The 22,377-nt window shown below is 41.3% G+C and overlaps 2 protein-coding genes across 4 annotated transcripts; both read left to right on the plus strand.

Moving 5' to 3' along the window:
• Positions 1-3,168: 3,168 nt before the first annotated feature.
• Positions 3,169-7,754, plus strand: lum (lumican). 2 transcript variants are annotated; one of them, XM_030440749.1, is made up of 4 exons: positions 3,169-3,187; positions 3,468-3,551; positions 4,502-5,380; positions 6,294-7,754. In XM_030440749.1, exons 3-4 carry the CDS (start codon positions 4,507-4,509, stop codon positions 6,446-6,448), a joined length of 1,029 nt encoding a protein of 342 aa, XP_030296609.1. In that variant the 5' UTR covers positions 3,169-3,187; positions 3,468-3,551; positions 4,502-4,506; the 3' UTR covers positions 6,449-7,754. The 2 variants fall into 2 exon arrangements, with proteins under 2 accessions (XP_030296609.1, XP_030296608.1); XM_030440748.1 differs by lacking the exon at positions 3,169-3,187 and having other exon boundaries at positions 3,439-3,551.
• A 6,817-nt stretch (positions 7,755-14,571) lies between these two features.
• Positions 14,572-20,858, plus strand: kera (keratocan). 2 transcript variants are annotated; one of them, XM_030439334.1, is made up of 3 exons: positions 14,572-14,811; positions 18,810-19,684; positions 19,808-20,858. In XM_030439334.1, the coding sequence occupies exons 1-3, from the start codon at positions 14,624-14,626 to the stop codon at positions 19,975-19,977; spliced, it is 1,233 nt and encodes a 410-aa protein (XP_030295194.1). In that variant the 5' UTR covers positions 14,572-14,623; the 3' UTR covers positions 19,978-20,858. The 2 variants fall into 2 exon arrangements, with proteins under 2 accessions (XP_030295194.1, XP_030295195.1); XM_030439335.1 differs by lacking the exon at positions 14,572-14,811 and adding an exon at positions 17,498-17,624.
• Positions 20,859-22,377: the final 1,519 nt, after the last annotated feature.

Consider the following 22,377-nt stretch of genomic DNA (forward strand, 5'->3'; position numbering starts at 1 on the left):
GCAGCGCTCCTTGTTCCCCTTAAGCATGTTTAACGTCATCGCTTCGGTTTAATGGCACACAGTTTTATTGCCTTTGTTCAGTCTCACTGTTCTCATCAACTGCTCCAACAGTAGTAAACAACTTTATTGGCAAAAAATAAAAAAATAAAAAAATTCTACCTGCATATAGAGCTTGATAGAAGGGTTGATATTTCCCGGGTGGTCAGAAACTCCACACAATCGCTACTGTCGGTCTGCTGACCTTGTAAATTCCCATCTGTTCACCACGATAGCTTGATTAACAGGTCAGTCTAGTGTTTACAACTTGTTGTGCTGTTCCCCGGATGAACCATTGATCTGTTAATGCAGGTTTACAATTAGTTGCCCTAAATTAACTGGAGCCGCCCGCTGCAGTTTTAAGTCGGGCGAATATCTCATCTTAAGGAGCTGTGCTGTATCAGCTTGTGTGGCACCGGGTGTGGCTCATTAACTATGATGAGTAATTGCGGCCTTCTTTTTGCTTAATCTGGAGACATAAATTCAACAGTCAATTGTGCAAGTTGTAAACTTGTAACAGTAGACCTCCAGTTAGACTTCCTGTTCAAACACACAATTAGTTTTGGGTTCAGACTGTCTTGATATAGTTTTAACAACAGACACCAGCAAAACAAAATGAGATGAACCTCCTGTGTCCGGTGCTGTGTGCCTGGTGCACATTCTCGTCTTGTCACTTTTAGGATAAGCTATCTAAACCATAACCTGAAATGTTTAGAAACCACATTTTTGGATTAAGAAAACAATAATACTAACATTTTATCATACAGAGCAGTTTGCTTTCCTCCTTCTTCTTTTCTCCTTGCTGGAAAGGCTGCAACCACATCGAGATCTCCATGCCAAGTCTTGAATGACTTTTAACTGCCTGTTGATAAATTCTCATATTGACTATTATCATGTTCTTCTGGAAAATCTGTTCCACGTAAACACGTCATAAATATATTGACGTTTAGATCAACAACCAAAGTGCACTCAGATGTGTTGCGTCTGTATTTGTGCATGCAGACAATTCTTGATAGGAAAACACAAACAGCATATTCAGTATATTCTTCTTCCTACTTGACATGCATCAAATAAACTGATTTCAACCGACTGTATGGTTTATTTTGTCTGATTTTCCAATCTGGAGAGACGCAGGTCAAGTTATACTGCAGTTTACTACAGTTTGGTTCGAGACATTTAAAGAACATATTTATGATAAAATATGTGTTGAAGAAATGAAGGAACTCGGCACACAGTGGGGTTCGAGGTCTGCTTACACCTTTGGTGTTTCTCAGTTCACGGTGTGTTAGGTGGCATTTTTAGGGGCTCTGAACTGTTGACCCAACGATGATAATGACTTGGTCACATGGCGTTCGGTGCATCTCCTGTGACGCTACAGTCATCTATCACTGAATGACGCATGAGTGGGTAGAAAAGGGAGTTTAAGGGATTCTTTTATCTATTATACAGAAACAAAGTTCCAGAGACAGAAATGACTCACAGACACAGAAAAAAGTCATAACGAATTAAGTACAGGGCTTTTAATGCCGCAGACAGAGGAACTAGTTGTAGGACACAAGCTCTGAGATGCTTTAAGTTTATCCAGATGACTGACTGTTTGGAATTACCACTGGGTATCTCATTATGTAGGCTTTGTGTATATGTTTACTGAAATGACAAACTGTTTTGGTCTTCATACTCCTTCCCCCCCGCATTGTTTTTCAGTGTCAGAGTTTGTGCAACAGTTTCACGACAGCGTCTTTGCCACGTTTTTTTTGCACCGCTGCGTTAGTTGCACAAGCTTGGCTAGACTTACACAATAGTAATAGTCGAAAGTGACACAATAAACAGCAAGACATCGAGTGAGTTGTCGGAAAATACCTAAAGAATGAAAACCCAAACTGAATATAATTGCAGTCAGTAGAGAGCATACCTCAGCCAAGGCCGAAACAGATCCATTTTACTCAATCAAACTTTGTCTAAATATGTGCAAGTTACAGATGTTTGGATGCACATCACCTATAGATAGCAGGACTTGAACACCTCTTATTTCTTCCATCAAGATCCTTGTGTTATTCCCTGAGAAATTTACTAAAAGGTTGAAAATGCCCTATTTTGGGATGGTAAAGAAAGTGGGAAAAGAAATCCTGGATATTAATTAAGTTAATGGGGTCTAATCTGGGCTGAGACCCATCCTCCATCCAAGTTTCATGGAAATCCGCTGCGTAGTTGTGGTGTAATCCTGCTGACAAACCAACAAACAAACAGACAAAGGCAAAAACATAACCTCATTGGTGGAGGTAATTAGATAATAAAAAAATAGGGATTTAATGGGTCAAATAAGCCTACGGATGCGAGCAAGGAAAAAACAATTCTAAATAGGAGGTCGAATGACTCAAATTTTCTGATATAAAAACGCATAATGAGCCTATTTTCTTAAATTTCTTGGGAAATCAGATATCTTGAGTTAGTGAGGTATGAAAGTTTACCACACATGAGAAATGGGTCCAAGATGGACTCATTGGATGGTATGTGAGCTGAGTGGCAGACCGCACTGCGACCAATTGAATCCAGCCGTCAATTCCCGGCATGCTGTGATGGTGTGATGGACGTCTACCAACAAATGGGAGAACCATTTGGCTAATTATCTCCCCCAGCCACCCAGCTTCGGTAGAAGCCCACCCTGGTCCATTTTATTCAACTGCCTCTGTATTTGTGAGTAAGGAGGAAGAATGTGGGGGTACGTAGGATCATTCATAACAAAGACATATGGGATCAATTGGATCAGCCTCAACCTGCAGTTACCTAAAGTGCCGTGCCTTTGTTCGAAAAACAGAAGGAGAAATGTTTGCGTCAAGTGTTACGCAAGTCTTCTTCTGGCCGCCTCGTAACCTTTTTTTGTCAGATTTTCCAAAACCTTACTCACAGCTTCGAGAGTTACAGCTGAATTTATTCTTCTTCGTAACTGGGGAGTCTGGGTTAAATGGCTGCCAAAGATCATTTTCACATTTTTCCACACTTCTCCTACTCTCAAGATTTTTCCACAGACTGCCTACCCAATTTCAACCGGAGTTTTTTTAACTTTGGGGGTGGTTGTTTGGAGGATAATTACCGGAATGCACTAGAAGTGGGTCGTGTTTGTTAAGGGCATAAACACTGGGAAAAGGTGGAGGTACTGTAACAGTATTATACATGTTTTCAGCTTTTTCGAGGTAAAATATTGCTGTTCCTTGTTGCACCTGCTCTTGGTTAGTCAACAGACGTTTTTTGGATGATGCTCCCGCAGACATTCATACTGATGACACCTTCAATTTATATGACGACCTGACTCCAGTCTGCTGAAGAAGCCTCCCCCCTCCTCCCCCTCCCTTTTTTCCCTCTCTGTCTCTCCATCTAACCCCCCCTCTCTCTCCTCCCTCTCTCTCCCTCTTTCCCTCTGTGTTTTTCTCCAGAGACTTCCAGTTTTTGAACACCACACTGTTCTTACCTACTGACCCTCCAACCCCACGCGCACACGAACAGAGAGAGAACCACAGGTAAGCTCGCATTAGAGGCATGGATTTGTGATTTCCTGTCTGATTATTCCTCTTTATCTTCTGTTTTTCTGGATGGGACTCCCAGCTGCCACTGCAGGGCTTGCTAGTGCTGCAGCAGAGAAGACAAGAAATACCAGTGCATGAAATCAAGAAAATGCTTTAAAGTTGGACTGATTTGCATATGATTCTAAGAAAACCAACTTAAATCTTACATGTTTTATAAAGATCTACATCGCCCTTTGAGGACTGTTTCATAAGTTTCGGCGACTTTAGTCTTGGTAAAACAATCTGTTGCACTTGGATCCGGCTTCTGTCTGCATTTTTCATGGGTCTGGAATGAATCACTCTGGTTTTGCATTGTCTGAAGGAATTTGATTTTCCACAGTTGTGATCCTAAACTCAATTATACATCTGCTTTTACTTCCTTCTTCCATGTGTTTGCTTACCATCACACTCGACTTGAGTGTTTCACACGTAAAACAAGAGTTAAACATCGCTGTATATGTACATATATTGTGTACTTTTTGAACATCTGTGTTGCATTATTGTTCCCAATGCTGCTTTATGTAGAAATGTGCCTGATGTATAGATGAAGGGTCGCTGGGAGCACTGCAGTTTGGTTCGAGCTGCAGTTGTAATGATGTGGCTCAAAACAGGTAATTGAATCAAGGAATCTAGGGCTCACTGGACTCCAGTCGGTTTCCATGAACTCTTGACCGATTATAAAATACTCTGGGGAGTGGGTGTGGTGATAGGGTGCATGTAGGGGGTGGAGGCTGTTAGGTTGACATCTTTGGAGCATAACCGTTTAAAAGTTATAGTTTTACGAGTCCTTTGTCGTTCACTTTTCTTTGAACAAATCAGATCCATATAATACTATTTATTGAGTTGGTCTTGTCTTGTCTAACTTTTCTGTGTTATCCCCTCCCTTCTGTGTCTTGGATCCCCAGAAGCCATGTTTCCTCTCCGTCTACCCCTGTTGGCCGCATTGGTCACAGTGGCCCTGTGCCAGTATTATGACTACGACTACCAGCCTGTTTCCATGCTGGGACCCTCAGGGCCCAATTGTCATCAAGAATGCGAGTGCCCAATCAACTTCCCAAGCGCCATGTATTGTGACACCCGCAAGCTCAAGTTTGTTCCATTCGTCCCGACAGGGATCAAGTACCTGTACCTCCAGAACAACCTGATAGAAGAGATCAAGGCAGGTGTGTTTGATAATGTTACCGATACACTTCGCTGGCTGGTACTTGACAACAACCAGATTACCAATGGTAAGATCGAAAAGGGCACGATCGACAAGCTCACAGTCCTGGAGAAGCTGTTCTTTAGCAGCAACGAACTGACGGAGCCAGTCATCCCTCCCTCAAAGTCCCTCGATGAGCTGAAGATGATGCACAACAAGATGACCAAGTTCCCCTCTGGACTCTTGTCCGACAAAGAGAATCTGACCTCTGTCAACCTTCAGCACAATCAACTGACCTCTGATGCCATCGCAGGGGCGTTCAAAGGGCTGAAGAAGCTGCTGTCCCTGGACGTGAGCCACAACAAGCTGAAGAAGCTGCCGGCCGGAGTCCCCAGTTCACTGGAAATGCTCTATGCTGACTACAACGACATCGACGGTGTCGGAGCAGGATACCTGAACAAGCTGCCTGCACTGCAGTACCTGAGGATCTCCCACAACAAGCTGGTGGACTCCGGGCTCCCTGCTGGAGTGTTCAACACCACATCGCTGGTGGAGCTGGACCTGTCTTTCAACAAACTGCAGTCCATCCCTGAGGTCAACGAGCAGCTGGAGCAGCTGTACCTCCAGGCCAACGAGATCAACAGTGAGTGGCAACTGTTAATCTTTGCTAATTTATCATTTACAATCCTCTCTTTATAAAAGCATTGTTCAACTTTAAATGTCTTGTTTCACTGTTTCTTTCAGTGTATGTAGTGGTATTTAGTATGTCTCACCAAGACCAAGGCAGTTAGAGTGCCAATTCCTTCTCTGGAACAAGTTCTTTGTGTTTTTCCAGCCTGGAAAGCTGGTTCCGAAGTGGCACCAAACACTTTGCTGGTCTAAAACGAAGAACTGCTTACGTTAGCAGTTGGGGGCGTTGTTCCTCGAGACCAAGGACCAGCTACAGTCACTTATGACGGTCATTTAAAAAAAAAAAAAGAAGCTAGTGTAACTTGTTCTGACTTATGCATGGCAGAGAAACAAACCATTTTAACTGCTGTCAGTAATCAAAACAACAGTTCTATGTTTGGATGCTGATGTAGGCATGAAAAGCAAGAGTCAGTGTGGTCATATTTGTTCCAAGTTCCACAGTTACATAGTTGATCCTAACAATACTGGGCAATTGGACTGAATGATGTGACTTAACATCCACTCTTGGTTCGCTTTAGTCGAAAAGAGGTATCTGTGTATCCTTAAGGTCTAGCAAAAGTTTACTTTCCTTCCTGTCCATTTAATCATGCATTGTTTACATCCATGTTTGCTTGCAGTCCTCCTCTTTATGCCATTGTGTATGCAAATTGCTACATTACGCTTCTTATTGCATTATCACCACCGACTATTGATCAACAGAATAGGGTAAAACCAGATGCGCACCAAAAAACATGGACTTACAGTCCACTAACAGAACCCTTGACCCCCGTTATAAGTGGGTTTAAATGTATAAAATAACTTTTGAGTATTTTGTTATTCTACCGTATTGCCTAACCTGTACTCTCAATTTTCCTAAATCTCCACAGAGTTTGACCTGTCAAGTTTCTGCAAGTATGTTGGAATCACCAGCTTCTCCCGTCTGAAGCATCTGCGTCTGGACGCCAACAACATCACACACAGCAGCATGCCCCCTGAATACTCCAACTGCCTGCGCCAAGCTTCAGATATCATGTTTGAATAAGGAACTCCCTCCAACCCATGACATCCCCATGACCCTCTTATCTACTAACATGGCACAGCTCAGCCCAAACTCTTCTGGATTTAAATTAGTATCGCTCCTTTCGTAGGACCCGCGTGTCTTTGCACATAAGTAGAACGCAAATCTGAGCAACTGTAATGGCATCTTGATCAATTAAATGTATACCAAGAGCTGGGCCAATTTGAGATACGATACCGCAAATCTTTTTGCAACAAAACATGTTAAATTTAACAAGTGTTTGCAATATTTGGCTCTGAATATGAAGTATTCTGATTGTTTTCTGATTGTATGCAGGCAAATGAAGTAGAAGAAAAAACTAAATACATAACGGTCTATGAATAGAGAATAATTCATAGTCAAACACACACTTAAAACATTCCTAACTAGCATTTTATTACATTGAATAAAGACACAATAGGGTAAACATTGCCTCCAATGTCTAAATTCAATAGTAGTGTGTTGTTTTGTTGTCTGTCTTGTATGTTCCAGTGTTTAGCATGTATAATAGAATGTGGGTACAATAATGAATCTATTGCTGTGCAAAAGAGCAGCAAATAAGGACTGCATATTCAGATTTCAGTGTATAAAGCCTAATGTGATAAATGATGAACAAATGTAAGATAGCACGTAGCAGTCACATTTGCAACATCTTGAATGAATCAAAGTGGTTTTAAGGGAAATACCAGCGTTATTTAGTCACGTCCTGCCTTCTCTTCTCCTTGACAGATTGATGTCTTTGAACTATGAGGTTTCCATTCCAAAATAGGCGTCCTACTCCTTAAATCAATAAATGTTAAGTGGGACTTTGGTGTGTCTGTCGATGTTGGTGTTCAGAGGAATAAAGATTAGAGGACATTGGTATTATCCCTTGAAATGACTCAGCTAAACTTTGAGATAATAGTATGATGTTTTCTTGAAATCACAAGTCAAATTCTTTCTGATTCCTAGCTGTTACTGTCATGCGCATTGCTGATTTGTATACAACATTTGCATTACTTGCATGCAACCAATGGTACCATTCTTTGATAATAAACTACAGCTTTTGCAGTTAAGGTGCTTTCATTGTTACGTTGTTGTTTACCCTGTTTGATGAATGCTACCAATACAAAGTCAACATTGGCAACAGTGTCACGTTGATTGTAGTTATGTTATTAGAATATCAAGTTTTGTTTTCGCTAGTTTTTCATTTCATCGTGATGTCTTTGTGGCTTTTGACTCAGTAACTGGATTTGAACTTGGATTTAATGTGAGGAAACCAAAAACAGTTGAATAAACTATATTTCCAACATATTTGTATGATATCGCTTTTTAAGCCTGCTGTAATCAATCTTAAGCGTGTACAGAAACAAACTGATAAAGCCATCATACCTGACTAAATGTAGGTTGAATATAGCTGAATAACCTTAAAGGATAACGTTTTAACCTGGTATCCTTTAAAACTTAGAATTAATTGTTTTTATTATTATGAGTTTAAATCCTAAATTAACTCTTTATAAATCTGTAACAACTTTTTTGGGATGTTGTAATAAATCCATATGTTACACAATATTAGTTTTATAAAGTTTTCCTTATTTTAAAGTGGTATCTTTAAGGTAAATAAAGTAACCAATTTTGGGTACACAGTGCTGAAGGAGTTACATATTTTGTAAGAGAATCCAGAAGTTAGCATCACCCTGGTTCCCTGGACAAAAAGCCATTGGGACTTTTCAGTTGGATAATGAATTATTGTAGAAAGTAATACATTTGTGATGCATGTTTTGTTCCGCACAATAATCACAATAACAAATACATACCACTCTTCATAAAGAGAGAGAAGTCAAAAGCTAACGCTAACGCTAACAGCTATAAACGAACTGCATCGTGGTTGCATGACTTCAACATCACCACTACTAAACTTCCTACTACATTAAACTATATACACCTTATTATAAACTGACCAACATACAATATGTAAAGATTAATGACAAGATGAGTCTCCAAAAATGCTAATTTGCTAAAGCTTCTTCAACGTTTTAGGTCTTATTCCAGTGGCACTCTATTCTCTGCAAAATCTGCATTTACAGTATTTCACTGACTACACGACCAACTTGCTCTTAATAATCCTAGTACGCTAAGAATGTTATTGCTCTTTAATGGTTCAAAGCTTTGATAGAAAACTTTAACAACATCTTGCATAAAGTCTAGTTTTAGGAAAGCTGAAGCTGAATAAAAGGAGCCAACAAACAAAAAGACTATAGATAATACAATATATCAGGCAGTTATGATGTCTTCAATGCAATTTCACCTGAGCTATACACCAGGGCATGATTACCTGCAGAGTGCTACTTACTTGGTTAAGTGTGCTGTCTTTTTTGGCTCCAATTGTTCCTTACTGGCCTAAATCCTCGAGATGAAATCATAGTGCCGTGTTCCCGTAATTTACAAAAGGAAAATATTGAGTTTTCAAGATGAATGGAAGATTCATTTATTTAGTCTCCAATGCCGTTTGCTATCTTTCAGGTATACTGTTTACATTCACGGCCCAACTGTGTTTAAGAAGCCACACATTGTGGTCTTAATCTGTATCTTGTATTCCCAGGATTTCACTTTGTGCCTCTCAAGTCATTAATTTACAGTAATGACAGAGAACCCATCTCTGTTCTGTCCTGTTTCAATGAAGCTGCAGAGTGAGGCAAAAAAGAAAAACCTACTGGTCCTGGAGGGATGCAGGGGTTGCAGGGTTTTGCTCAAAACCACAGCTTTAAGATATTTTCTGTGTAAATCTAACCTTCCAACTGTCTCGGACAGAAACCACAAATGTCCCATGACAATTTCAAAGTATTTTGTTTTTTCAATAAAGCTTCCCAGTTGAGCTTCAGTACAAACAGTTAAAGTTTCCTTAAGAAAGGACAGTCCTTGTACTGTTTCCATAAGATACATTTTAGGCTGCATATTTGGCTTGGCTGTGTGCTCGTTGCCCCCACATGTGGTCAATAGTGATAAAATTGTTGTCATTTTTCTAAAACCCTCTGTTTTCTTTTGAATCCAATACTGAACTATTTCTTAGAATGATTTATTCAGGTACAATGAAAGGGTTTGCATTAGCATGGCTGATTTCCTTCAGAGAAAACCACAGTTCCACTGTTTTGCATCCCAACAGGACACTTAAAAACAATTAGATAGCAATTGTAGTGATTTCTGTTTTTTGGTCGTGAGGATGAAGTGCTTTTATGATTGTAAGAGAATGTTTGTTTCCTGGTGTACCAGGAGGAAAAATAAGGTTAAATCATCCCATCTCTTTGGTTTCTGCATTTACCAATATCAATTTACCAGTAAGAACAACCCAATAGCCAGAATAAATGTTGGCATTGTACATTTCAGCAAACCACAAATATGTTTCTTTTTGGTAAATTTTCCATTTTGTGTTTATGATAAAGAATTACTTGGTTAGGGTTCGTCAAAGATCATGTTTAGGTTAACGCAGTTATATCAGCACAAACACGACTGAAATGTCCAGTTTTCCAGTAAAATGCTTTCTCAAACAGTGGTCTCTTGTCACAAAAACCCAGTAGTTTCCCTCTAACAGATGTCGAAATGCCATATCGAGGTGTGGTCTCTCATTAAAACTATCCAGTGGTTTCATGTTTCCAAATTTTGAAATCCCATACTAAACAGTGGAGCTTCATTCAAAATATCCAGCGGTTTCATGCTTCTAAATGTTTCAATGCTGCTTTCCAATGGTGGTCTCTCATAGGAAATGTCCAGTGGTTTCATACTAAGAAATGCTGAAATACATTATCTAAAAGTGGTCTTTCATCCAAAACATTCAGTGGTTTTCCCAATAACCAGTGCTGAAAACTCTTTATGTCTTTGCTTACCTGGTTCTGTCGGCACAAACACAGCTGGAAGATGTCCCAACATCTTGTTAAAAATATCCAGTGGTTTCATGCTTACAAATGATGAAGTGCCATCTTGAACAGTGGTACTTTGTTAAAACTATCCAGTAATTTCCCTCTTAGAAATACTGAAACTCTATCTTGAACAGTGGCTTCCAGTCAAAAATATGCAGTGGTTTCTTGTCAATTAATGCTGAGACACTATCTCAAACAATGGTCTCTCCTGGAAAATATCGTTTCATGTGAAGAAACGCTGAAACACCATCTTGAATAGCTGTCCCTTGACAAAAACAACCAGCGGTTTCACACTACAAAACGGTGAAACCCCATCTCAAACAGTGGTCACAGGTTAAAAAGATCCAGTGGTTTCATGCTAACAATGACTAAAAACACTGTCTCAAACAGTGGTATCGCATCTAAAAATTCCTGTGGTTTCCTACTAGGAAAAGTTGAAAGGCCATCTCAAACAGTGGCAACTCCCTAAAAGTATCCAGTGGTTTCACACCAACAAATATTGAAGGCCATCCCAAACAATGGTCTCTCCTCAAAGAAATCCAGTGGTTTCCCGCTAAGACATCCTGAAACACAATCTAAAACACTGGTCTCTCATAAAAATCTATTTTTTCCTGGTAACTGCTGTTGAACAGCCGTCTCGAACAGTGGTTTCTTGTCCCAAAAAAATGCAGGGGTTTCCCACTAACTAATGTTGAAAAGCCACCTCTAACAGCGGTCTCTCACTTGTCAGCTGTCTCACCACTGTCATCCCCTCCTCCTCCTGACATTAAAGTTAGAACATATAATCAGAATGTGATATGACCCATATCACAGAAATGTTGGTGGAAATGAGAAACAGACAGTTTTCCTTGAAGTGTTGCATTATATTCTTTAGTATGGCCACTAAACTAAACCAAACTGCGCCTACATCATCAGAAAAAGGCCTTAAAAGTCTGCTATTCATTATCAGGTCATGTGTTCCAAAGTAATCAGTGTCCATAAAGTCTGAAAGCCACATCAAAAAGTTATTTAACACTTAAGTTGTACCCATTTTAAGTTTTGAAATGACGCAGTTTATAGTCTTCATCATTTTGGTCTCATCCCTTCCCTTCTCGAGACAATAAAGACAGATATATGTCATCGCTGACAGTATAAAATGTTTCATTCACACCGCAGCCTCCTGTTACATCCTCTGAAATGTCCTTTGTGATATATGAACGCACTGACACTGGATGATAAATCAGAGGCACGCTTCATAGTTGTTCCTCGAGTGTGTACTTTACAATCGCTTCTTTTTACAGTATCGAGAGCGCAGTTGCGGACCTGTGCACTAACTGTAGCAGCGACGCTAATCCTAGCTGATGTTCACCACATGTGCTGGAGCCACGAGTTCTCTCTACGAGTATTAGTCAAGAGTTCCTTATTAGAGCAGACACTATTTAAAGACAGTAAGTTTGGTGATTAGATACGTGGCATTTATGGTTATTATCTAAATGGCTTCCAGATGTCCCATTTGATTCCTGCTGGTGTTTGCAATGAGATCCAGCTGTAAAGTCCTGTTAAACTTCAAATTTGACCCACTTATGTGAAAGAAACTCAGTCTGTCTATCACAGGCTGCTGGGAGGTAATTTAAAATCCCTACACTCCACCATGCCATCCAATACAAGTCAGGGGGTAAAGGTATTAGCAGTCTACTCACTTTCACTACCATTACAACATGTTACGTGTTTGTTTTAACAGCTTTTTTCACATTTCACTTGTTTTTATACTGCCATTTGTACCGATTTTCAATCTAGGACAATTTCCTCCTCTTCCTCCAGAGTCGCCCTTATTCAAATCCTGAATGGAGTTCCTGCTGCTCGTGTCTAGACAATAAAGTCCTTTATAAAGACCTAAGCCTCACAGCCTCCTGTGCGAGACGATAGGTGAAAGTATAATCAGCTGTTGCAGCCCTGGCAGCCCAACTCCAAAGAACGTCCTTCAGTCCAGACCATCTCCAGCTGTTCTGTCTCTTTATCTCTATCTTTATTAATATTCTGTGTCCATCCAGCGTCACACTGATCTGGGCTCTAATATCTCCCTCCAGTTGTTCAATCAGTGTTTCTGTTCTCTCCTGGTTGCTGTTGGACATTTCCTTACCCTGTTTTATTTGAAACTCTCTCTACATATCTTCTACGTTTTGACTTTTTCTCACCCTTGTCCCCAAAAGTGTGGACATGGGCTCCAGATGTCACATCTGCTGCCTTAAGTAGACACGCACAGAGCTGAGATGAGAACCGGGGGTAAGATGACCGGGAGGAGTGACAGAGGTAAAAGACTGAAGCATCCCTCCTCAAGATCCTGATGGAGTATCAATATAAAAAATGAATGTAGTCTTTTTGAACAATAAGTAATTCATATATTTGTTGAGCAGAAATGACCAAAGAAGAACAACTAAGAACAGCACCTGGCCATGTTCCTGCTTTCCTCAAAAAATTTTCCCTGGCGAGGATAGTGGCGGCGCATAATATGGCAACTTCGGGGCGTCCATAAGCTCAGGTGGTACAGCGATGCAGAGGCCTTGTCCTCGCTGCAGCAGCCCGAGGTTTGCGTCTGACCTGTGGCCCTTCTGCATGTCACCTCCCACCTTGTCATCTCTTAGCTATCCTATCAATAAATCTATAAAAGGCCCAAAAAAGAATATGACAACTTCTGCATTCATTGGATGACGTAAGATCATGCCAAAAATCCATACATAATCACTGGAAAAGGAGCAGCTGTCTTCATTTAATAAGGTTATTTTATCCCATTCATGTGTGCAGGGAACCAACAGGAAGTGAGCTGGCTCCGCCAGTGGATGTATCGGACGTGCGTGTGCTTGTGGGCCCAACAGAGCGGAAGCATGAGAAAAGCCACCGTCTTCGTAGCCAGTTCTCCTCGAGACATCCACAGTGGGAAACCAGTGAGGGATCACATCTTTGATGCTGCACAAGTGACTCATACTGTATCATCAAAATGGCCACAGGGAGGGGGGGCGAGCATGAATTTATGTGAAGCTCTGAGCTGATGGTGAATGCTAGTGATTAGCAGAAAACAAGAACCATCTACACAAGGAACTGAATCTTCAAAGTTTCCCTGTCACACAGTTGTTACCGCAGTCACAGCTCACATACAGTCCAGATCCCGGCATCAGTTTTGATGCCTCTTTTGATTTGCCTCTCAGGTGCACTAATGACATCACTTATTTGGACATCATTGCAAAATCTTTGTCCGAAGCTGCCCAACCCGTCATGTCGGACATGACTTGTTGGGCAGCTTCGGACAAAGATTTTGCAATGATGTCCGGGTTTGGCATCCATGCTCTGATCCTTCCAACAGTTGTAATGTCAACCTCATGGCATTACAGTCATTAGCAGTGATCATCTCAGAATCATGAATGTCTGCAATCCGTCCAATATTTGTTGTCGGGACCATAGTGATGGCAAAACAGTCGCACCTGAAACAACAGGACAGTAGGTTGGTGTGCTTGAAAGAATAATGTGCACACGGTTTGATTTAGATCTTTGTCTCTTTTGGGTTGATGCCTTTGAGTAAATATTGGCAAACATCAAACTAGAAATGCACACAAAACTCTTACTAGTCTGATAAATGCTTTCCAGGTTTTCTGGCATTAAGAGTTTCCACGATATCTCACAGTTGAGTCACTATAAACATAGTTTAACTTTCACTTCTAAATAAGTGGTTAACTTTAATTGTGGTCTGGAGCTCCTGCATTACCACACTAGACAGTGTCGTATTGTGAAGCTGCGTCTGGCAATGACCCGGTGTAAATTCGCTAGCATTACGTCAGTGTGTAATATATCAGTGATAGGCCCGATGGGAAAAACTACAAAAAGAAGACTTGGCTTGTAAAAAAAAAGGGAGTGTTCCTGTAAAAAAGTTGGGTGTGAATGTCTGCAAACCCCTCTAAGCTCCTAGTGAGCCTCACCTGACAGCTCAGTAAACACTCCCCAAGGCCTGTAAACTGGTTATGCACCCATCCCCCTGAGAAAGGGGTGAGGAGCAGATCATCCTCTGCAGACCAAATGGTTAATATGGGTGGAGTGACAGCAGTTTAACCCTCGACACTGATGACTTCAATCTCCACAAAAAAAAAAAAAAAAAGGGGAGACCAAACGAAAGAGGCGGTAAAAACTGCTGGGCTGGCAGAAAAGTAGGCACGACAAAACTCTGAAAGGACATCCCAACTCACACACAACCGTCCTCCCACCAACGACACATGCTCCATCCTCTCTGTTTAACTGGTACATGTCCAAGGTGCAGCCCTTGGGGAATCAAACCAACAACTATTCGAGTCTAACTGGGCTGGTTTGCAGCACTGACCACAGCAGAGCCACTGACACTGCGGACAGTCATCAGAGCAAATCACTGGAGAAGCAGAGGGACCAGACCTCACCTGGCTGCATGCAGACCACTCACACCAGCTGGAGAAGCAGGTAAAGATGATTTGTCTTTAATAATAAATCTGTTTGAGAGAGGAGGAGGCGAAGGCTTTGACAAGGGACGGTGCAGTGTATGTTTCAGATGGTTTACATCTGATTGGAATTATCTTTACCTTTGATGTGGTGCACCTTGCTAGCATCTGTCTGAGAACTTGCAGGTGAAAGTGGTGAGGCTTTGAAAGTGTTTAGATGCAGTGTTTTTGTCTGTTTCTTCCAGTCGCAGATCAATTAATGAATTTGGATGCTTCACGTCAAGAAAAAGATAGAAAAGCGAATTTAATAGACACCTTTTGGTGCAGTTTTACAATCAAGCTCACACCTGGAATTGAATGAACCAAGAAAAAAAACAACTGTGGTTTTTTTCAAAGTTTGCAAATGACACACGTGTTTGGAAATTCACTCTTACTTCCAAACTTTTTTTTACACATAATAATTATCCATAAACACAGTCGCTCTCACGACTAGGGATGCAGTAAGCCATGCAAACTCTTCAAAATGATTCAAAGTCATGAAGTGGATTTCAGCAAAAGCCATCTGCTGGAACCGAGCCCGCAAAAACCGATGCAGTGCAAATACAACCCGTTGTGTAATTAACATAGCTGGCTCAGACACAAAGCCCCTGGCAGGAAATTAGCATTATCATATTCCTCTGCATGTGTTTCTCCTTAGTCTGTCAGGCGGATTTTTGACAACATTTGTTTTCAGTAATATTTATTCCATCTTGCACAGATCTGTCAAGCCCTGACTCAACGCATTTCAACAGTTAGGTCATTCAATTGTAAATCTTGACACTTTATAAATGACTATTGTGTTGTGGTGTGAGTGGAGGGGTGTATCAAATCACAGTTTTACTTTAATTAACTGTAATCATGACTCAGTTCTTTACACATCATTAATCGCAGTTTTTAAACTTTAAATTCACATTTCTCACACCTAGAATACTTGTCCTAAGGAGGCTGTAAAAAGACAGATGAGTCAGTGACAGATCGACAACTTGATTCTTGATTTTATCCCAAAACATTTTACAAGTTGGTTGGCAATGGTGGTAGAAAGGCTCAGCGGAAGCACATTCTAGGAAATTACAAGCCGGCTGTCCAGTTGCTTGACAAACTGAGCTGCGTGCCAGTTGTATGGTCAGTAGCCTCTGCAGAGCAACAGTATGCCCAGATACAGGACATTTGTCTTTTTTAGTTAATCATGGGTTCAAAAAAATGTACTGGCATTAGAAAGATAAAGGAAGGGAGAATGGTTGGCTAGGCAAAGAAGAGAAGTCACTTAAGGCTAGCCTGCTAACAAGTCAAGCCTGTTAGGACAGTACAGTGACTGATACAAACATCACATGTCCATTCATCAAGCTAGTGATTTGTCTTTGACGCACAGTTCCTATACGTGTGCTCAGGACAACCTTGTCAATGTGTAACTGATCGTACAAGATTACAAACATGTGTAAAGGAATGACCCCTGTTCACAAATTCAGCGTGGCAAACACAGGAGGAGCTCTAATGGGATTGCACGGTTGATCATGGATAAGTGTTGCCCCTATCCTCACACAACTCAGCTGGGATTATCCCGCTGCATTCAGTCCGCTGCCGTCATCACTGGAAATTAGCGCAACCTCATGCAGGGCATGTTGAAAAGGCACCTGACCTTAGCGAGCTTCTACAAAAACAATTTGCCCAATCAGCTTGCAGTTAAATCCCCACAGATTAGGTCTGACCTCCCTCCCATAACACTATTACATCTGTCTGAAGAAAATGTTTTGTACTTACGGAGAGTGCATCACCTTTGTGCTGGACAACCTTGCCAGCATGCTCCCTGCTCTTTGCTTCTTAGCATCTTGCAGTTCCCTCAGATTTTAATGTAGATATTAGCGAGGCTTCACTTTATCCAAAAAGTGTTTTAAAGTATTTTGAAGCCACTGATTTCACAGATCTGCCTTCAATCTGGTTCAATCAACAGCCTCTTGGTATAAATTCAAAATAAATTAAACTAAAGCCATGATAAAACTCGAATACCAACAAATTATGCTCAAATATGCGGTGGTAAATGGTAAATGGTCTGCATTTTCTCAAATCAAGGCCAGTATTATTGGATCTAATGTGTGCAAGAAAACCCTCATGACTGATTTCTTTCATCTCAACTGTTCCTCACTGTTTACACTTGCATCAAATCCAACCAAACCATTTAGACAAATTTATTGTCAAATAGTCCAATTTTAGTGATTGTGTGCTTACAATCTTAGTAGGCAGGCTTGATGGAGTCTTCAAAAAACACCAGTTAGGTGTCCTTAAAAAGTTGAGCTGAGCTGAATTTGTGTACTTTTTCTTTATCCTACATTCTCTGTTGACTCCATATACTGCAAGACCTTATAATTCGCATAAAGCAGATTAATCAATGGTGATCACTACATGGACGACGGTAGCACAAAATTAGCGCAAAGGTCAGCAAAGGATTCTGAGGGATTTGTGAGTGGAGATCAAGCATGCCCGCCAAGGGAGGAAGGGTTGTCCATGTGGAAGTCAGCAAACAAAGAACAGGTAGGATTGCATTAGCCTGTAAGTGGGCCATGTCTCAAGTCTTGAAAAGGCTTAGCACACTATACACCACCTCCAGACCTTTGATCTTGGGAGACTCTAATAAGCCAAGAGAAGCTTTGGTGTCATTATGATTGACAAGCTGGCACGGGTTGAATGAACAGCCACTGGTACAAATAGAGGGAAGTGCGAGGTACAGCTTCATCATTTGGGACTACGCTTGATAGCTTGCTGAGAAAGGACGTAGACAAGAGAGAACCTACGGAGTTTCAGGTAAGCTGGGTTCTTGGGAGGCGATGACATTGACACATGTGGACGGTAATATGGTAGATGTTTGTCATGCAGCTTTGGGTTTTATCTTTATGGAAGCATGGATCATGCTATTACCATTTGCACTAGGTCAAGGAGTTGTGACCCTTGTACAGTGAGAGAGCAGGGGCATGACTCTTAAAACAGGTGTGCTGGCTTTGTCTTTGAAGTGAGGCCATCCATGGAAAAGCGTGGCCTATCCAAAATGAGTTCCAGACAAACGTGGAGTGCATCAAGAATTTAAACAAGCACCAGATGAAAGCTGAGAGGAATCAAGTAGTGCCTCAAGAGATGGGTGGATGGAAGGTGGTAGAGCTGACTTCAGATTTGTTTTCATTGGATTCTCTTTTTGTTTTTTGCGCTGCCTTGTTACATAGCATATAATGTATCCCATCTTTTGCATCTCACTTTTCCTCCTTTACCCCTGTCAGTGGTTAGGACGAGGCCATCTGGCCTTGAATTGTTGTTTCTAAAAAGGGGAAGAATTCAGTTCTCAAGGGAATCTGTGCATGTGTTTAATTGCATCAATCATTGTATCAGCTGTACAAACCAAAACAGATGGACTCAGAGATGTGTGGCAGGCGTATCCGTTATCCGTATACGTTGCATCAAAGCATGTATGCATCTTACAACTGACATGCAAAGTTGTCAAGTCTGAGCTTTCAGGTTATCCTAATGCTATTAAAGTTGACCTGGCTCTGCGTCCTCTCAGTGGAGCTTTACCTGTCATTGGCAGGCAAAGGAGTGACCCGGAAAGAGCAGTTGACTTTGCTCTGTTGGCAGCTGCCACTGGAATTTAATGATAATGACATTAGTGGTAGAGTAGGCTGCGTACTCTGGTGGTGGCTAATTTGGGCCAGAGTTTTTACGAGTTCATTCGTAAACACTTTGGTGGATGTTAGCCGGTAGATTGGAAGTGACTGTTGTGTGGGAAAGGCCACACCAGGACTGTCGATATAGAATCACGAAATAGACAGTGTGCTCCTAATTCCTCAAAGTCCCCAATCCTTTGCATCTTTTCTGATCCTCTTTACCATGGGTGTCTACAACTTCCAGATGTCTCTATGCCCTATCCTGTTGTAAGATTAACACTGTGTAGTACATTACACAACTGTATATAATGATATTTTGTCTTCCTTTCCATCATAGGTTGCACAGCGAAATGGCACTTCTCCTGAGTCTTCTCTGCATCTTGTGCCTGGTTGGGCCAGTTCTTGGCCAGGACATGCAATATGAGGAATTTATGGCCCAGATCCAGGCCTGTCCTAAAGAGTGTCGCTGCCCCTCTAACTTCCCTCGTGCTGTCTACTGCGACAATAAAGGCCTGAAGAGCATCCCCAACATCCCACCATACACGTGGTACCTGTACCTGCAGAACAATCTAATTGAAGTGCTGTCAGCAGATGCCCTACGTAATGCCACATCCCTGCGCTGGCTGAACCTCAACCGCAACAAAATCACAAGTGAGGGAATGGAAGCAGGGGTCCTTAATGCAATGCCACAACTGGCGCACCTCTACATGGATGACAACCTCTTGTCTTCTGTGCCATCTCCACTGCCAGCCACCCTGGAGCACCTACGACTCTCTCGCAATCGCATTTCCAAGATCCCTGCTGGTGTCTTCGTTGGTCTGGATAAGCTAAACCTCTTGGACCTCCAGGGGAACAAGCTGATGGATGATGCAGTGACTGAGGTGAGCCTGAAGGGTCTCAGCAATCTGGTTCAGATCAATTTAGCCAAGAATCAGCTGAGCAGTATGCCTCTTGGCTTACCACCCACCACCACCCAGCTTTTCCTTGACGGCAACAACATTGAGAAGATCCCAGCTGGCTACTTCAAAGGTTTGCCAAAAGTGGCATTTCTGAGGCTCAACCACAACAAGCTTGGCAGCGGTGGAGTCCCCAAAAATGTGTTTAATGTTTCCAGCATTTTGGACTTGCAGCTGTCCCACAACCAGCTGACTGAGGTTCCCCTCATTCCCTCAGGACTCGAGCACCTTCACCTCGACCACAACAATATCAAAAGTAAGTCATGGCCTTTTTCCCAAAGCACATATTGCTTTTTTGTGATTATAGTGCTTAATTCGTTTAGGCAATATGTAATGCTATTACAGTTTTATAATGTTACTTCCCTTTGTGTTTTTACAGGTGTGAGTGGCTCCAACATCTGTCCTGTGGCCGTTGAAACTGTGGACGAAACTGTCAACGACAGTGTTCCTCGTCTGCGCTACCTCAGACTGGACGGCAACGAGATCAAGCCACCAATTCCCAGTGACGTCATTCTGTGCTTCCGTCTCCTCAGGTCCATTGTCATCTAAGGAGCAAACAAAACCAATCAGAGTGTTGTAAGCTAATTCCAATTTCGGATGACTTCTTATGACTTCATATTGTGGACACTTCTCTGATAAATAACGTGTGAATCTATGCAACAGAAATGGTGACATTAGTATTATTTGCATGTTTGTGACGTTCAAATATTTGACGGTAGTTGGCACCAACTTGTTTTACTGCCACGACTTAGGAAAAAGTGCTTTCCAGTTCCAGAGAATATAGAATTTTCAGTGGAGTTTTAATAAAATCTTAAAGACAGTAAAAAATTGTCAAGGAAGTGGTGGGTTAGAGGCTTTATTTGAGCCTGCAATCTGTTGACCACTAGCTGTGCCTTACGTTGGTACATCTGCATGTACCATTCAGAATAAAATATGAATATAGTTTAGCATGACAGTGATTTAGGACAATATGTATGAATGGCATTTGGAGCTCTTTCAGAACTCATGTCATTATGCTTCTTTGAGAAGGAGGCAGAGCTTATAAGATCGATTGTATTTTTTTTATTATTGTTTCAGGAAAACCTTTGCTTTATATTCGTAGACTTGAAGCCAACTTCATGGTCTTGGGTTCTAGGTTTGTGGTCTTATTTCCTTTTTTTATTAATTACTCTATTCTTCAAATAGACATATTTACTGTAGGTAATTTATTTTTTATTTAATATTGGCGAAAAAATGAGTAGAAACCTGACAGTCCTGTGAATATTCATGGCCAATATTCCTTACTGTTTCGTATACAGAAATAATGTAAAAACAGTTTTTAAAACAAATGCCAACTCACTTTTTAATTCTGGTTATTATTTTTCTGAATAAACTGTGCAAGAGATTTGATTTGAATTGTCTTCAATTTGAATAAAACTTTTGAAAATGAACATGTGCCCTTGTTTATTTTTGTCATGTTTTAAATAACTTCAGCTGTTTACATGAACTTAACATGATTATAAATATTTGCCATATATGATAATGATAACATTTGTGGAATTCTCATTTGACAAAAGTTTTTCGGGATGTGTTGGCCAACCCATCTGTCTTTTTAAAAATCTTTTTGATGTTGCCACAGAAGTAGCAAACAAACATGGCTGAAGTTGGTGACCCGACATGAGGCTTACTCCTCTAAATGGCCTCTAAATATTACACATTAGCTACGCCTACATGTTAGCTTGCCATGTAGGTAGCATTTTGCTTACTTTAGCTAACCTAAGATGTGACTATACAATGTGATGTGTCCATTAAGATCGTGGCATCTGTATAATGTGACTGTACATCGTAATTTTACCTTCGAACAAACATACAGTAGATGCCTTTGGTGATGGTGTTGATGTCCAGTTGATGGTGAGGTCTACCACACAGTAATCCAGTCTTTACATCGACAACCACTTCCTTACTGTTCAATGCTGTTACACGATACCACAACAAAAGGCATAAATTGGCTCGATCAACCAATATCTTGTACACATTAAGAAACACACCGGGTGTAATCAAACCGGTTCCGGGGAAGTGGTTGAACGCTAACATTAGCAAATTGGATATCAAATATGTAGTTTTACTTCAACCCATGGCCCAATTTCACTCCAGATTTTCAGTGGTAAAAAAAAAAAAAACAAGTTGGACAGAAAGACAAGTTTGAACTTGCCAGTCACATCAAGAAACTTCTACCTCGAGAAGAAAACGATCAAGCATAATCAATGTTTCTGCTGGCATAACATTTCCATTTAACTGTCAGTTATTACACCAAGGCTTTCCACAGATTGGACTCAACTCCGCAAGGCCTCTCATACTCGGTCATATAGTGTGTGCATCAATCATTGTGTCGAGATCACGTTGGGATGAAATTTTATTCAGTTCTTTGCCTTTTCAGAATGCTTGGCAGGAGAAAGACCCTGAATATAAATCCCAGCTTATATGGCAGGTGCAGAGGGATGTCTGGCACTCCCACTACGTCCTTTTCCCCTCACTCATCAAAAGGTCTAGAGTTACCATGGGAGTGGGAGAGAGAGCGGTGGGCCAGTTGAGACAAAATCGGAGCCAAATAAAGCTGACAGGGTAACGCTAGCCAGTAGCTGTGTGTGTGTGTGTGTGTGTGTGTGTGTGTGTGTGTGTGTCCCCTATTTTTTGTTTGGACAATGGACACTACAGACAGTCTACAAGTGCGTGTAGCAAGGACCATTTTTCTTGGGTTTCTTCATCCTTGACCTCCCCAGATCAGCTCATACTCCAGACAATTATGGTTTCCAGTGACAGAACTCAGATCTGTATGTTAGGGCAGAGCGTTTAGCAAAGCGACGGCGCAAAGAGAAAGCAGCTTCAACCGAAAGGGAGGGCAGAGGCCTTCTTCCAAGCGGGGACTTCCTCTCACCACCATGCTAACAGGGGCTCCTCACAGAGCTCCCA

This window comes from Sparus aurata, chromosome 14, assembly GCF_900880675.1.
Source record: "Sparus aurata chromosome 14, fSpaAur1.1, whole genome shotgun sequence".
Lineage (NCBI taxonomy): Eukaryota > Metazoa > Chordata > Actinopteri > Spariformes > Sparidae > Sparus > Sparus aurata.